The 17,018-nt window shown below is 49.3% G+C and overlaps 1 protein-coding gene across 1 annotated transcript; it reads left to right on the top strand.

The window, feature by feature from the left end:
* Positions 1-1,778: 1,778 nt before the first annotated feature.
* LOC130250276 (erythroblast NAD(P)(+)--arginine ADP-ribosyltransferase-like) lies at positions 1,779-4,611 on the top strand. Its single transcript, XM_056485779.1, has 3 exons — positions 1,779-1,925; positions 2,553-3,336; positions 3,976-4,611. The coding sequence occupies exons 2-3, from the start codon at positions 2,586-2,588 to the stop codon at positions 4,059-4,061; spliced, it is 837 nt and encodes a 278-aa protein (XP_056341754.1). The 5' UTR covers positions 1,779-1,925; positions 2,553-2,585; the 3' UTR covers positions 4,062-4,611.
* The last annotated feature ends 12,407 nt before the right edge of the window (positions 4,612-17,018 follow it).

Genomic DNA, 17,018 nt, shown 5'->3' with positions numbered 1-17,018 from the left:
CTTCCTGAGGGAGGAACCTCACACCCATTTCATTCCAAGCAGCAACATGGGACAGGAGTCTCTGTCTGAGAGGGGACTGGATGTTCTCAGGGTCAGGTAATGAACGCCGGGCCCCCACTCTGCTTCTTCAGCACTGGTTGGCAATTCGGGGTTGGCAATTTGAGATGGCTCCAGCCCAATTCAGCACCAAAATCTGCACAAGATTCCTCTCAGTCCAGTCCTGATGGCCATGAATGGGGCTTTGTCCCTTTGCCACATTCCAGGCAAAGTATCCTGCCCCTCCCTGCACTCCATCTGGAGCTTAAAGCCTGGAAATTGGGATGTTGGAGAGGGCAAGGACAGGTCCTAGCCCTGGGGAGGGACAGTCCCCAGTGCCACCCTCGGATAGGAGGAACCTGCTGGAGTAACTCTGTAGAAGGGTCTGGGGGTGCTGCTGGGTGACCAGTGGAGCTGGCCATGTGGCCTGGGGCCAGGAGGAACCTGGGAGGCATCAAGAGGAGCAGAGCCAGGAGGCCAGGGACTGACCATGCCCCTCTGCTCTTCCCAAGGAGACACATCAGGAGTGCTGGGTCCCACTATGTCCAGCGCTGTGTTCAGCTCTGTCCAGTGCTGTGTCCAGTGCTGTGTCCAGTGCTGTGTCCAGTTTGGCCCAGTGTTGTGTCCAGTTCTGTCCAGAGCCATGCACAGTTTTTTCTAGTGCTGTGTCCAGTTCTGTGCAGTTGTACGTCCAGCTCTGCCCAGTGCTTTGACCAGCTCTGCCCAGTTCTGTGTCCAGTACTGTGTCCAGTTCTATCCAGTGCTGTCCAGCTCTCTCCATTGCTGTGTCCAGTTCTGTCCAGTTCTGTGTCCAGTTTTTTCCAGTGATGTGTCCAGTTCTGCCCCAATAACCAGTCAAGGCCCACCCCGACTGATGCTGCAGTTGGTGAAGGAGAGAAGCACCAGCAAACCTCGGGGGAGTCCATGGGATGGGGACTGGTGTATGACCTCAGACACTCAGTGTCCCCAGGACAGAACTGTTCAAGAACTATGCCAGGTCTGTTTTAAATTAACCCTTTGAGCTCAAACCCATCACCCCCAGGGATTGCTGAAAGGGGAAACACTCCCAGGGATTGCAGGCAAATGGATTTTCTGAGCTACCATGTTAAGAAGGGTTCAGGTATCTGCTGGTGTTGGTGGAGCCCTTTTTTGGAGGTCCAGAATTCCTCCTGCCCCACCAACACAGCCAGGGAACTCCCCCAAGTGATCATCCCCAGGCTCGGGGCACCTACAGGGATGTCACCTGGTATGGGACCCCAGTTGGTGTCTGGGGTGTGACAGCAGCCCAGTGAGCAGTGAGGAGTGGGACTGGGAACGCTGGGGGGATGTGGGACCGTGGGATTGGGGTCCTGAGGGGTGAGAAATAAGAGAATAGAAGGTTTCTGTTCCTCTGCAGGTGCTGGATATGGCTGAAACATGAAGTAGCAGAAAACATAGAAGGATGTAAAAGTGTAGACAGAGCAGAAAACACATGGCTAGAACCTGTGGACAAACTGATAAAAGGAAGTCCAGTGTGGGGATTTTGGCACGTTTTGTAAAACAGAAGCGGCAGCGGTAGCCAAAAGTGAAAGGTCAAGGCAAGGTGATCCGGGATATTGGGGCACTCAATGAAAACCACACCCTGAATCCACTTCTGCAACTCCAGGACAATACAACTGTTTCCTAAAAGAGGCCGATCCATGCAAATTTTCTGTGGGAAAATTGCTGGGTCTGTATTAGCTAAGCAGCCCACTTTAATGAATATTTATAATTAGGGTGGATAAATACCCTGTGCAAAGTCCCCCCGAGCTGCAGGAGCAGGAGAAATCCGCTGTGAGTCCGAGCTGATAAAGAATTCCGGCTCTCTGGTACCTCCAGCTGTGCCAGGGAGTTCACTCCGGCTGATTTCGGTATCAGGGGCTGGGGGGACACTGGGGACACTTGAGGGGGACAGGGGAATGTGGGATTGGGGTCTGGGGGGCACTGGGGAGTCACAGGACTGGAATTGGGGTCCTGGGGTGCTCTGGAGGAAAGTGAGGGTGGACATGGGATGGTGGGGTTGGGATTGGAGTCATGAGGAGGCTGGGGAGCACTGTGGGGGTAGGGAGTGATGCCTGAATTTGGTTTGAGGTTCTGGGGTGACACTGAAGAAATTGGGGACTGGGAGTGGGATTGGGGTCTGGGACAGGCTGAGGGGAACAGTGAGGGGCTCAGGGAGTGACATCAGGATTTGGGCTGGGGTCTTGGGTGGGCTGAGGGGAATTGTAACCATGGGAGTAGGATTGTGCTTCTGGGGGGGGGCATGCTACTCTGGGATTGGGATTGGGGTCCCTGGGAGGCTGGGGGACATTGGGGAGGCAAAATAACCCCAGGATTTGGGATCAGGGGCCGTGGAAATGTCCAAGAAATGCCTCCCTTCTCCCTGGGGTGACCCCACTCCCTTCCCCAGTCCCTCAGTGAGGAACCCTCCCAGTGAACCCTCCGTTTCGCCTCCGTGCTCCCCAGTGTCACCTCTCTGTACCCTCTGTGTCCCCTAGTGTCCTCTTTGGTTCCTGTGGCCTCTGCCCTCCATGGCCCTCCTGGCTCTCACCCTGGCACTGCTGGCAATGACCGTGGCCACCACAGCCTATGAGGTGAAGCCCCTGGACATGGCCCCAGACTCCTTCGATGACCAATACCAGGGCTGTGGCCCTGCCATGAAGGCAGCACTGCCGGCCCTGAACCGCTCAGATTTCCAGAAGAATCCTCTGTTTGCCAAGGTCTGGCCAAAGGCTGTGGCAGAGTGGCAGGGAAGGGTGTCCCCTGTGTCCCCTCTGTCATCCTCAGCCCAGGCCATCGCTCTCATGGCCTACACCATGGATGACCTGCACGAGCAGTTCAATAACGAAGTGAGAGTGGCCGGACGCTCCCCCCAGGTGTACCGGGACAAGTTCCACTTCAAAACGCTGCATTTCCTGCTGACTGACGCCCTGGCCACACTGAAGGACAAGCATGGACAGAAATGTCACTGTGTGTACCGGGGGGTGGACAAGTACAAGTTCAAAGCAAATGTTGGCGACATCGTCCGGTTCGGTCAATTCGCATCAGCGTCGCTTTGTGAAAAAACAGGCAAATATTTTGGGAAAACCACAGTGTTCAAGGTGACCACATGTCATGGCGCATACATCAAGAACTTCTCCAAATATCCCCTGGAAGAGGAGGTCCTGATCCCACCCTTCGAGAAGTTCAAGGTCACCGAAGTCATCGAGGAAGCGAAGAACGTGCAAATCCACCTCGAACCTAACGGGACCTACAGCAAATACAACTGCGAGTGGCTGAAAGGTGGGAACAGCCTGGGGCCGTGGGGACACCCACTGGGGCCATGGGGACACACAGGGGACAATGACACTCACTGGGGATGGGGAACAGGGACAGGGGCACACATGGTGTGTGTGGGGAAAAGGACGCCCTGTGCCAGGGACACCAAGTCTGGAGACAGGAATGTCAATGACAGGGCACAGGGATGGGGACCCCCATATCAGGGAGGGGACAGGGACAGGGACAGGGACAGGGACAGGAACAGAGGCAATGACAGAGGCAGGGACAGAGATAGGACATCCCCATTCTGACCCCGTCCCACCTCTGCACAGACAGTGCTGTAGGGACAGGCCCTGTGTGCTGGATGCAGAAGGGCTGAGACCCCTCATGGCACCCTCTGATCCCCTGGAACCCCATGTCACCCCTCGTCACCTCCTGTCACTCCCTGCCACCCCCCATGTCCCCTCCCCATCAACCCTGTCACCCCTAAGCCCACCATGACCTCACTGACCTCCCTGGCCCTTACACGCCCCCATGTCCCCCCACACCCTGTCACTGTCACCTCATGGCCCCCATCAATCCTGTCACCCCCAGCCCGATTATGGCTGTCCCTGACCCCCTCACTCTCCCATGGTCTCCTTGACTCTCCTCTTTGTTCCCTAGGTGGGAGCATTCCAAGGGCCACTTGCCAACTTGGAGGACTCCTCCTGGCCACAACTGTCCTGGCAATGGCCACTGGGATACTCTAAGCCACGAAGCCACCAAGGTCATGAGGTCAGCAAGGTCGCTGTGGCAACCATGGCGCCAAGGCCACCAAAGTCACTATGGTCACCATGATCACCAAGACAACCAGAACCCCCAGAGAAACGTGGCCACCAAGGCTCCCAAGGCCACCACTGCCACTATGGCCACCTTGGCGCCATGGCTTCCATGAGTTCACTGTGGCCACCACTGGCACTGTGGTCATTGCATCCACCACTCTGGCCACCATGGTCTCTATAAGCACCAAGGCCACTGTGACCATCAGGATCACCAAGACTGTCCGAGCCACAAGGCTGCCACAGCCACTGTGGCCACTGTGGCCATCAAGGCCACTGTGCAAAGCAATTCTACTAAATAATTCTATCAGAACAATTCTTCTGAATAATTCTATCAAATCAATTGTATCAAAACAATTCTCTTAAATTGTTCTATCAAAATAATTCTGTCCAATCATTCTATCAAAACAGATCCATTAAATAATTTTGTCAAAGCAGCAAAAAGAGACAATTCTCAGGCAGGGCTCAATGTCACTCCCCACACCCGTGTGAACGTCTCTACTCTCAGCCTTGAGGAGGATCCTTGGGGGCTACCCCCTTCCTGAGGGAGGAACCTCACACTCATTTCATTCCAAGCAGAAATACAGGACAGAAATCTCTGAGAAGGGTCTGGGTGTTCCCAGGGTCAGGTGATGCTCAGGGGGGAATCGGGAGGAGTGGGACCAGGAGGTCAAGGAGTGACCATGCCCCTCTGCCCTGCCCAGTGAGGCACATCAGGAGTGCTGTGTCCCACTCTGCCCAGTGCTGTGTCCATTTCTGCCCAATGCCATATGTACTTCTGACCAGTTCTCTGTCCAGTTCTATCCAGTTCTGTGTCCAGTTTGGTCCAGTGCTGTTCCCAGTTCAGCCCAATTGCATGTGCAGTTCTGCCCAGTGCGGTGTCCAGTTCTCTCCAGTGCCATGTTCAGTTCTGTCCAGTGCTGTGTCCAATTCTGTGCTGTTCTCGACCCAATCCTGGCCTCAGGATGACGCTGCCTGAGCTGGGAGGTTGGACCAGGTGCCCACTCTGGTTCCTTCCATCCTGACCCATTCTGGGATTTTGGGATTCTGGGAGTTGCGGTTCAGGAATTGCCCACCGGAGGGCAGCAGCGAGCGCGGGCAGCAGCTGCAGTTCCGGGTGACACCAGCAGGCGGCAGCACGAGCTGCTGGCGCTGCCGAGCGCGCGGCCCCGGGATTGGGAATGGTTCGGGATGGAGCGACCTTAAAGCGCATCCGGGGCCAGCCCTGCCCGGCCAGGGACATCTTCCCCTGGGCCAGGCTGATCCAAACCCCATCCAACCCTGGCCTTGAGCCCTTCCAGGGATGGGGCAGCCACAACTTCTCCAGGCAGCCTGTGCCAGGTCATCACCACCCACACAGGGCAGGAGTTTATAGGAAGATGGGTGGTGATGTCCTTGAAAAGCCACTCAGTGGGTCGGGGTCTTTAGGAGAAATGGTTGTCAATGTCTTCAAAATGGGTCTTAGTGTCTCCACATGAGAAGACATGCAGTTTGTCACAGTACCCAGGTACTTTCACCAGAGAATTTGAACTCCCAAACTTTAGGGTAATAGGAGAAGTGGGTCCCCACAATGTCTATTGCAAAACCCAGACAGCCTGAACTTCTGAACTTTGGAGGGAAATGGCAGGTCCGAGGGGGATGTGGGGCAGGTGGTTTGGGAAGGCTGCACCTTGCTGGTGCCTCAGCAATGGGAAACGGAAGAGGGCACCGTGCATCTGGGAGTTGGGGATAAAGAGAGACTGTACCCTCCAGAACCCCGAGAGAGAAACCCCATGGGGGCATGGCTGTGGGAACTCTGTCCCTTTATTCAAATACAGTTTCAAGACTTCTCTGTGGACACTTGGCCTTTCACAGTGTGGCTTTACCCACACACTGAAGGTGCTGGGCAGAGATTAAAGAGTGACAAAAGCAAAAACGATAAAATGATGTAAAAGTGTTTACACATGAGAGGAATGTTACATTTGTCTTTACAAATAAATTGTAAATCTGTTGGTAGATAAAGTTAGCACCTAGAGATAAAAGAAACAATGGGAGGGATTACACTGATTGGTGAATGGAAAAAGAGATTTGCCTTTACAAACAAACTGTAGGTTTGCTGGTAAATGAAATTGGGTAACAGAAGATGAAAGAAGCAACAGGGGGGGAAACTATGAATTCTACAAGAATTAAAAATTAAAAGGGAGGGTTATACATTAGAGGGGAATGTCAGGTGTCAGGCGTTCCGGGAAGTCTGTGCCTCTCAAGTACCTCAGCCAATGGGGAAAGAGAGAGGGAAAAGCGGCCGGGAAATTAGGATAAAAAGGGAGGCTGCGTCCTCCAAAAATTCGAGAGATTCCAGGGGAATGCCCCATGGCCTCTCCCTTTATTCGAATAAAGCAAAAAGGACTCCTCTGTCTCCTTTTTGGACATAAACCTCTGGTGTTTGTGGATTAATTTTCCTTACAATTTGGGGGCTCTATCTGGGATATTTCCACCGTCCGGGGCAGCAGGCAGCGGTGGAGCTGAAGGCGCGCCTCACCCAGTTTGGTGATCAGCTCCCCTGGGTGCCGGCTGGCACCGGGCGATCGATTGGGTTCCCGAGACTGTCCAGGAGACAGACGAGTGGCGGACCAGGGGTCCGTGAAGAGTCCGCAGGGAAGGACCAGTGAAAATCTCACCGGTGAGTAAAATGGGATCCTCGGGGAGCAAACCTGGGAGGGCAGCACAGGTACACCTGAGAGGGCGCCCATGGAGGGCAGCACAGGTGAAACGGGGAACCCACGGAGGGCAGCACAGGTACACCTGGGAGGGCGCCCATGGAGGGCAGCACAGGTGAAACAGGACACCCATGGGGGGTTGGAAGGGTGAAGGCGGGAAAGGGCCCCCGGAGAGTCCCTTGGGGAAAGTGCTGGGGTCTTGGGACAGATTGTATATTCACTCAGAGGTAACTATGAAAATTATGGTAAAATATTGTTATTTTGTGTGGCCAGAGTATAAGTTGTCAAAGGGGCTTATTAAGGCCATGTTATATAGATGCCCTGGGGGGGCAATAAGGGAAATCGAGAAAGGGACTCGATAGTCCATGGCCTGAGGGGCAAAAACGGGAGTCGAGAGAGGGTCTCGACAGCGGCGGGTGGATGGAGAGTGTTTGTGCGTTACAACAGAATTGAAGAGGAGTGTGTGATAGATATGGGTGAGGCAATGAGCGGCAGGGCCGGGCATGGAGCTGCGGGACCGAGAACATGGGCTGGGGGCTGTGGATCTGCCGGTGCTCTGTGCCGGGCTGTGCCTGACACCGACACCCCCGGGCAGGGCCGGCAGTGTCCGCTGGCCCCCGTGAGGCTGCGGGATGCCCAGCCGCCCGTGAGGTTGCGGGACGTGCTCACTGGGAGCACCGGTGGGGGAAAAGTGTTTGGACTGTGACAGGACAGGCACAAGTTCTGGTATACGGTGTGTGATAAAGAAAAGGAGAACAAAAATAAAGGAATATTTGGGAAATGCGGATTATACATGGAAGGATTGGAATTTTCTTTTGGGAGTTTTGTTTGGGTCATCGGAGAGACGAATGGCTTTGTGGGGGGCTCGGCAGCTGTGAGGGGATGGGCGTCCGTGGGCAGCGGGGGGGGCTGTACCCAATGCACCTACGGTGGATGGTGCCGTCCCCCAGGCGGACCCCCAGTGAGACCCAAATAACCAGGCTAGTTTGGCTCGCCTCCGTGATTACCGTGCTTATCTGATCAGGGCAATCAAGTCAGCGGCTCTCAAAGCTAACAACGTAGCTATAAGGCTATGTCGTTAGAACAGGAGAAACAGGAAAGTCCCTCTCATTGGCTGGAGAGGATTATGGATGCCTTGAGGAAACATGGGGGGATGGATCCTGAGGGGCCAGTCTTTAACACATTGCTGAAAGTGCAATTTGTTACTAAGGCTTGGCCTAATATAAGAAAAGGAGTACAAAAAGATGAAAAGTGGCAAAATAAGCCTCTGGAAGAATTGGTTAGAAAAGCACAGCAGATATATGTGAGAAGGGATGAGGAAAAGGCAAAGGCTAAGGCAAAGATGATGGCAGAGTTTTTGCAGCCCCAAAGGAATAAACCGCAGGGTCCAAGGGGTCCCCCGGGACAGAGGGGACGGGGCTGGCCACAGGGAAGTGGCAGAGACATCCCCTCTTCGGCAGGGGAAAGCCAACCCAAACCGCGGCTGGGGAGGAACCAGTGTGCTATCTGCAGGGCAGAAGGGCATTGGAAAAATGAGTGTCCGCAGAAACAGCTGGACCCTCAGGAAGAGGAAGTCCAGAGGATAATGGAAATGGATTGTTAGGGATGTCAGGGGCTCCTATTATATCAAGGACCCACTACTCAGGAGCCCTTGATAACTTTTAAGGTGGGTCCAGATCGAGAGGAGGTGTGTTTTTTAGTAGACACAGGGGCCTCCCAATCCACCTTAAATTTTATACCTAGGGGGGAAAAATTGTCAAAAAGATCTGTGGTTATTCAAGGAGTGAGTGGAAAGGATGAGGGAGTGTATTTTATTCAACCACTGTTAATCGATGTGGGGGACAGGTTTAAACTGCTTAATTTCCTTGCAAAAAAAAGGGACTTAGAGTGTCCAAAAAGAAAGCTCAGTTAGTAGAAAAAAAAAAAAAAAAAAGGTCAAATATTTGGGACACATTCTGACTGAGGGGTTACAGTGTATTGATCCAGAAAGAATAAAAGGGATTTTGCAAATACCATTTCCCCAGGCTGAAAAGGAGCTACGGCAATTTTGGGCGTTGGTAGGGTACTGCAGAGCTTGGATCGAGGATTTTTCTGTTGTGGCTAGACCTTTGTGTAACTTTTAACCCAGAGCGGTCCTGGTGTAGTGATGTGGACACCAGAGGTGGAGCAGTGCTTTGGAAAATTAAGGGATAGATTGGTTAGTGCCTCGGTCTTAGCTCTTCCGGACACAGAAAGGGAATTTCAACTACATGTGGGTGTTGAGCTGGGTCATGCTAGAGGAATTTTGGTGTAAAAGAATGAGGGACAGGAGGCCTGTCGCCTGTTTTTCTACATTGTTAGACCCAGTGGTCAGAGGCTGGCCCCGTTGTCTGCAGAACTGTGCAGCCACAGCTCTGATGGTGGCTGAGACACGAAAGCTGACAAGGGGAGGGTATCTGATCGTAAAGGTTTCACATCAGATTAAAGCTTTGTTAACTGAGAGAGCCTCTAAGTGGATGACGAGCGCTCAATTATTACAGTATGAAACTTATTTAATGGAACAGGAAGATTTAGAATTTAAAAATGGGGCAAATTTTAATCCAGCCTCCTGTTTAAATGGCCAAGGGGGAGACAGGAGAAAAGCCATGATTGTATCCAGGTTATAGATCTTCAAACTAGAGCTAGGAAAGATTTGAGAGATACTCCCTGGCCTGAGGGAGAGAATGTGTTCATTGATGGGTCGTCAAGAGTGATAAACTAGAAGCGTTTTACAGGATACTCTATCGTGAATGGGAAACAATTAAAGAAAGGGGGGAGGTTACTCCCACCTGGTCAGCCCAGACAGCTGAGCTGTATGCGCTGATCAGAGCTGTGAGCCGGGATAAGACAGTGAATGTTTTTACTGATTCTAAATATGCATATGGGGTGATACACGCATTTGGGAAACTGTGGAAAGAACGAGGTTTATTAAATTGTAGGGGAAAGATGTTAGCCCATGAGAACTTAGTCTCTCACCTATTAGAGGTGGTGAATTTACCACAAAGGGTGGCAATAATCCACATTAAGGGGCATCAGGCAGGGTACTCAGAGGAGGCAATAGAAAACCGACTGGCGGATAAAGAAGCTCAGAAAGCTGCATTGTTGCAAAAAATCTCTAAGATCCTCCCCTTACTCCCAGTAACTGCACCGCTGTCGGAGAAACTGTCTTTCCCACTAGAGGAACTTAAGATAATTTAAAAAGTGGGGCAGAAGAAAGAGCAAATAATTGGTTTACAAGAGATGGGAGGCAGTGGATCCCAAAAGTTCTGGCCTTACAATTGTTAAAACAACTTCATGGAGTCATTATGGCTCTCGAGGGCTGGCAGAAGTCTTCCTAAAAATGTATGCTGCTGTGGGTCTCTTTAGCTTGGCAAAACGAGCTTTTGAGGGTTGTTTGACTTGTGCTAAAACCAATAACAAAATTACAAAGAAACTTGCCAGGGGAGAGAGGCCTTGGGCTGTACATCCTTTCCAGAGATGTCAGGTGGATTTTACTAAAATGCCCCGAGTGGCAAGGTTTAAATATCTTCTGGTAATAGTATGTCAATTAACAGGGTGGCCAGAAGCATTCCCTACTGTTTCAGCAACTACAGGATCAGTTGTTAAAGTATTTTTTGGAACAAATAATTCCAAAATATGGAATTGTGGAAGCAATAGTCTCAGGAGAACTCATTTTACAGAAAAAAAAAAAAAAAAAAAAAATTCTTCAAGAAGTTATGGCTGCTTTAGGGATACAATGGAACCTGCATACCCCCTGGCACCCCCAGAGTTCGGGTCGGGTTAAAAGAATGAATGGAAAAATAAACACCTTCTAAAGCTGGTAATAAAAACCAAGATGCCGTGGATACGGCTCCTGCCCCTGGCTTTGGCAAGAATAAGGGCCAGACCCAGGAAAGATATTCAATTATCTCCCTTTGAATTAATGTTTAGAATTCCTTACCCTTGAAATTCTCAGCCTAGTGGGGGGGTAGAGATAAGTAATGTGTATTTGAGACACTGTGTGGCTTGGATGCTGTCTGTTGTGAAATCTCTTTGACAGGAGGCTCAGCTGGCACAGACCCTGCCTTTGGACTTTGCTGCTCACAACATCCAGCCAGGAGATTGGATCCTAGTTAAGGAGGGGAAAGAAGCACCGCTGGTGGTGAAGTGGCATGGACCGTTCCAGGTGTTGCTGACCACAGAAACAGCCGTCAAGACAGCTGAACACGGGTGGACCCATCACACTCGGGTCAAGGTCTCTGAGGCCCCAGAGATTTGGACATCTCAGCTGGAGGAGAGGGACGGGAAGCCGCGACTGACACTCCGCAGGGGCGGACTGGAGCAGTAGCAAGTGCGTCGACATCGAGGGAAGCCTCGTGTGCCCACCCACGGACTGCCTGCTGAAAGTTTGTGTGGGCATCCCTCCTCTCGGATCTCCAGTCTGGCTGGGGGGCCAGCCCTTTGCTGTCACTGTTTTCTTTGTGCTAAGCTGTTTCTGTGCCTTCACTCACCACAGGTGCAAAAGACACGTGAAAGTAAAAATTAAGTTAGGGAATTACATAACACCATCAGAATGTTTATCTTAATAATCTTACCTTTATACTGTCAGTTAGGGTGGGGCCAGGAATGAGAAAATAAAAAATTTTTTACTTTAAGAGAAGAAGTAGCAAAAAAACCTTTAACCTTAGCAATTGCTGGGTCTGTGGGGGGCCAGGAGGATCTGAAAACTGGCCTTGGGTGGCCAGCCCAGTCGAACCTAAATGGTGGGTTAGCACCCTGAGTGAGGTCCATAATGGAACAAAATTTTGGGATAAAAAAAAAAAAAGAATTCCATGGCAGCTTCATTCTTCTAAAAGAGGCACTTATTGTCTAAATAGAACAGAAAGCATATCCGTGGGAAAAAGTGTTTGTGACTGGACTTTATCAGTGGAACTGGCAACACTGGAATGGAACTCGAACTCTTTTTATCAGGTTCTGGTCCAAATCTAATAAGACAGATCTGGGATGTAACTGCAGCTGGAAACGTCATGTGGGAGCATGGAAGTGCAAATACTGTGATTCCTATGGTGGGGCAACTATTGTTGGGGGACCACTAGGCCCAGGAAGCAAGCTCTATTTTGACCTCCCAGTTGATCATGAAAATTGGGAAGGTCCCTTTGCCAATGGGACCTGGGCTTTAAAGGGGCATTACTGGATTTGTGGCCAACACGCCTATCGCAGGTTACCCCCAAACTGTTTGGGGATATGTTATGTGGGGTATATCAGACCTCTGTTCTTTCTGCTACCACAGGTTCAGGGAAACCAGTTAGAAATCAAGGTATATGATAATCTAATTAGGGAAAAGCGGTCAATTGATGTATCCCTGGCTGGGGGTAGCACCCAAAAGTGGGTAATAATGAGTGGCCACCTGAACAAACCATACAACACTATGGACCAGCCACTTAAAATCCTAATGAATTAATATCAGGTGCCAGAGAACCCATTTATAATTTAAATCAAATAGTTAAGTTACAAGCTGTCTTTAAAATAGTAAGTAACCAGACAGCTACAGCTCTTGACCTTCTTGCTGACCAATCTACTCAGATGAGAAATGCAATATTTCAACACCGGATGGTATTAGACTATTTCTTAGCAGAAGAAGGGGGCATGTGTGGCAAATTAAATGACTCAAACTGCTGTTTGCAAATAAATGACAATAGAAAAGTAGTGAAACAAATAGCAAAAGGAATAAGAAAGTTAGCTCATGTACGTGTCCAAACATGGAAAGAATGGGAATGGGACATGTTTTCATGGCTACCTGGTAAACTGTGGGTTAAAACAATTGCTTTTTTTCTCTTATGTGCTGTAGCAACTCTAGTATTTTTACCATGCATGATCCCTTGCTTAATACAACTTACTCAACATGTGATCAAGGGAATGCATGTTATAGCCATGCCTACTGATCCACAGATGGCTATGAAAGGACAGAAATTGATGTCATTGCAAATAATTGCAAAACCAAAAAAGACACAAAAACAAGAAATTAAGACAATGATAGCTAAAGTTTGTAAAGACAATTACTAAAAATAAAAGAGGAGGGATTGAGAGGAATGTTACATTTGTCTTTACAAATAAATTGTAAATCTGTTGGTAGATAAAGTTAGCACCTAGAGATAAAAGAAACAATGGGAGGGATTACACTGATTGGTGAATGGAAAAAGAGATTTGCCTTTACAAACAAACTGTAGGTTTGCTGGTAAATGAAATTGGGTAACAGAAGATGAAAGAAGCAACAGGGGGGGAAACTATGAATTCTACAAGAATTAAAAATTAAAAGGGAGGGTTATACATTAGAGGGGAATGTCAGGTGTCAGGCGTTCCGGGAAGTCTGTGCCTCTCAAGTACCTCAGCCAATGGGGAAAGAGAGAGGGAAAAGCGGCCGGGAAATTAGGATAAAAAGGGAGGCTGCGTCCTCCAAAAATTCGAGAGATTCCAGGGGAATGCCCCATGGCCTCTCCCTTTATTCGAATAAAGCAAAAAGGACTCCTCTGTCTCCTTTTTGGACATAAACCTCTGGTGTTTGTGGATTAATTTTCCTTACACACAGCACAATAAACGTGGCTTCAACCAGTGAAGAAAGAGATAAAGTTTGATAAGTTCTCTAACACAGAAGGGACACTGCCCACCCAAAGCCAAAATCTGAGGCGAGGTCATCTGGGCAGTGAAATGTTACATAGTGGTTCCTGTCATTATAATTAATATAAACCAGAACGCTGAATCCAAAGTAAAGCATAGACATGAGACACAAGAAAATCTAATTTCATTATGTTTGTTTAAATCACTTTGCTGTAAATTGTTGATTTTTTAATGTATTTTTATTATTTTGTCACGATAATCATGAATTGTATCCACTCTTATGTATCAGGAAAATGTGGGCTTGTTTGAACATGAGCAGGCTTGTCTCTGCTGTTACCTGCTTGCTAAGAGTGTAACCTGAAAACATGTTCGAGCCTTGTCCAAACCTGTTGGGGGCTTGTAGCCACTGCTGCTGGAGTCCTAGCCAACATGTTCAGGCTTCCTTGGACTTGCACCCCAGCACAGTGGGCACGTCACAGCCCACCAAGAAACTGCCTATAAAAGGGACAGTGACTGGGGAAGGACAGACGTGTTGGCAGAGCACAGACTCCCCACGTCCCCAGCCCTGCATTGCCTGTTCCTTATCAACGAACTTATAAATTTCCTTATTGATTGACCTACCCGATTGTGGTGAGTAATTTATAACAAATTTGGTGACTGTGACGTGATGACTTTCCATTTTTTGGGGGAGAACAACTTATCCCGACGGGCCCCCCCCCACCTTTTCTCCTTGCATTTACCACCATGGGAGTCCCTGAGCAAGTGAAAACTGACAGTGGCCCTGCTCACACCTCATATAAACTGAAGGACATTTCAGTCCATGGGGGTAAAGCACAAGAGGGGCATACCCATCAATCCCAGGCCAATTGATAGTTCAAAGGACCCACCAGACCATCCAGAGGGTCCTTGATCAGCAGGAACAGAGGAACAGAGATCTTATCTCCCGTTGAGAGACTCTGTAAAGTGCACTGTGTCATTAACTTCCTAAACTGTTCTGCCTCTGAGCCTAACAACCTCTACTGCAGCACTTCTCAAACTCAGCCAGAGCTAAGCTTGAGTAGAAACTGCAGGTGCTCATCAAGGACCCTGAAACACATCAAATACCTGGGCGTTTCACTTTAATCACCTGGGGGAGAGGTATGTCTGTGTCTCATTACCATCTGGCCCCAAATGGCTCCCAGGGAGAAACATTAAGCCTTACCTGAGCCTGACAAACACTGCCCCCACAAATAACAATCACAGCATCTCCAAGTGTTAAACACAACAACCAAAAGATCAAACCAGCTCTGCCTGGAGACAAAGATGCTGATGCATCCAAGGGCCATGTACCATCCCCTGACCCCTTATAGGCTCCAGATCCATTGCCACACTCCAGAGAAATCGACACAACCTCAAATAAAAACAAAACTTACCACCCAGATGCAATCCCAACTACTGCTATTCAGTCTCCCCCAATTCTGATGAAATCCTTGAACTCCATTTACCCCTACACTTACCTTCACACCCCCCTCCTCCCCAACCCTTCCTTACCTTTTACCAAACCTACTTGTCTTTTACCTTCCTCAACATGACACCCACCTCTTTCCACAGTTTTTTCATTGTCATTAAATAAGAAGGGGGTGTTGTGGAGGACGGTGGGCCCTCAGACCCAGTGATGTCAGTGCTCCCGTGGAGGGATGAGACCTGAAGGCCAAAAGGGTTAAGGTGCAACCCTAGAGAAATGTGGCCATTACAGGCCCAGGGAAAATCTTAAAGGATTTTTCCAGTCTAACTTTCTCAGGCTCAGCTAGGGTTTTTCCCAAGCGAAAGGTCTTCCTGTCCTGTAAACATAAAAGAAATAATTGTAACAAAAGATAAACACCAGCTGGATCCGTGACAAAGCCTGGAGCAAGAAATGTCTCCTTCTCTGACCAAGGAACCATCTGTACTTTGTTTTACACGGAACTGTCTTATCTATAAGCCAAGGCATCTTTCAATAAGCTATTCTTTCTTACAAAAGAATGTCACGTTACTGTATCTTTTCTCCCCTCTATAACCCTCATACAGTAACAGAGAAAGGCCCTTAGGTGGGCAAAACCCTCGATGTGATGGAGACACAAAAACCACCCCAGGGTGCCGTGTAACTTATGCTGATTCTCTGTATCCTATTTGCCCTCCCCTCTATTACTCCATCCCTGTTCCCTCAGATGATTCGCTGGTTGCTCTACCCCACCCCCTGCCTTTCCCATATAACCCCGGCTCCCTCTGACTTCCTGGGCTACTTTCATCCCTGGCATCTTTGTAGCAAGACCTAATAAAGGCTCTTTGCAGAACTCCACATGAAAAAATCTCGGTTCTGTGTCACCCGAAAGTGCCTCTCCCAAAGGAGCTGATAATCACAGCAGGGAGGCGACTCTGCCTGTGAACCCCAGAACACACCTTTATAAAAACATTTCTGTCTTTATAAAAACGCTTCTCGAGGGAACTCACAGCACCTTGGCCACCGCCCTCTGCAGCAAGTGGCTCCTGAACAGAGATCTCTGCTCGGGGATCCCTGAAGAAGCGTCTCCTGAGGCATCAGCTGCAGGACACAAGTCACTCTTGGGTTGCTGCTTTCCCAAAAACCTCTCACTTTTAGCAAGGGCTATCCAAGGGGTCACCAGGACCCTCTGCTCAAAGCCTTGGAGAAGAATCTCAAGGACCAGTGGACGGGTTGAGCACCTGCCCAGAAGTCTGTATTATGATCCAATGGGTCTCTCCTGCCCAAAGGAAAATCGTAAGTTGGAATCAGTACTGGGGATTGCACTCTGACTTGATTATATATTTGTGTCATTTCCTTTTGTTTTCCCATTTACTTCTGGTCACTGCAACAAAGCTCCAGGAAGGGCAACGAGCTTAGTCCCCCTAAGCTTATCCCTCCTGAGAAAGGCATCTTTTACCAAGTTTTGGGTACTGTTGAATTAGGGGAATTTAAGTTTTCTGAGCGGAATCTTAAAAATTTGTTCAATGGATTTTAAATACTTTCCTAACGCTACACAGGATTCTAGTTTTTTCAATTAATTTTGGGACAGTGTAGAGAAGTTGTTTCATGTTCAGGCTGAGAGAGACATACCAGTTGCTATATTTATTTCTCTTTTTCATGTTATTGTTAAGTTAATTGAAAAATTACAGAAAGTTTCCGGTTTGGGTCCTCAGTTAAAACACTTTGCCCTCCTTCCTCCCCCATGCTCCCAGCCTTCTTCCCCACATGAGGGGTGATGAGCAGGTGGGCAGTTCCAGAGTTCACAGGGTTGCCACCGATCCCCTGACACCTCCTGGCAAAAGTTCAGGCTGTCTGGGTTATGTAATAGACTTTGTGGGGGCCCACCTCTCCTATTACCCTAAAGTTTGGGAGTTCAAACTCTCTGGTGCAACCACCTGGGTGCTGTGACAAACTTCATGTTTTCTCATGTGGAGACACCAAGACCCATTTTGAAGACACTGACAACCATTTCTCCTAAAGACCCCGACCCACTGAGTGGTTTTTCAAGGACATCACCACCCATCTTCCTATAAACTCCTGCTCTGTGTGGGTGGTGATGCCCTGGCACAGGCTGTCCAG

Source organism: Oenanthe melanoleuca, chromosome 2 (assembly GCF_029582105.1).
Source record: "Oenanthe melanoleuca isolate GR-GAL-2019-014 chromosome 2, OMel1.0, whole genome shotgun sequence".
Lineage (NCBI taxonomy): Eukaryota > Metazoa > Chordata > Aves > Passeriformes > Muscicapidae > Oenanthe > Oenanthe melanoleuca.
This window is presented reverse-complemented; position numbering and strand designations above follow the sequence as displayed.

Coding starts and splice junctions, on each gene's coding strand:
- LOC130250276 (XM_056485779.1), top strand. CDS start 2,586: ATGGCCCTCCTGGCTCTCACCCTGGCACTGCTGGCAATGACCGTGGCC. Junction 3,337..3,975: donor CAACTGCGAGTGGCTGAAAG/GTGGGAACAGCC, acceptor TTTGTTCCCTAG/GTGGGAGCATTCCAAGGGCC.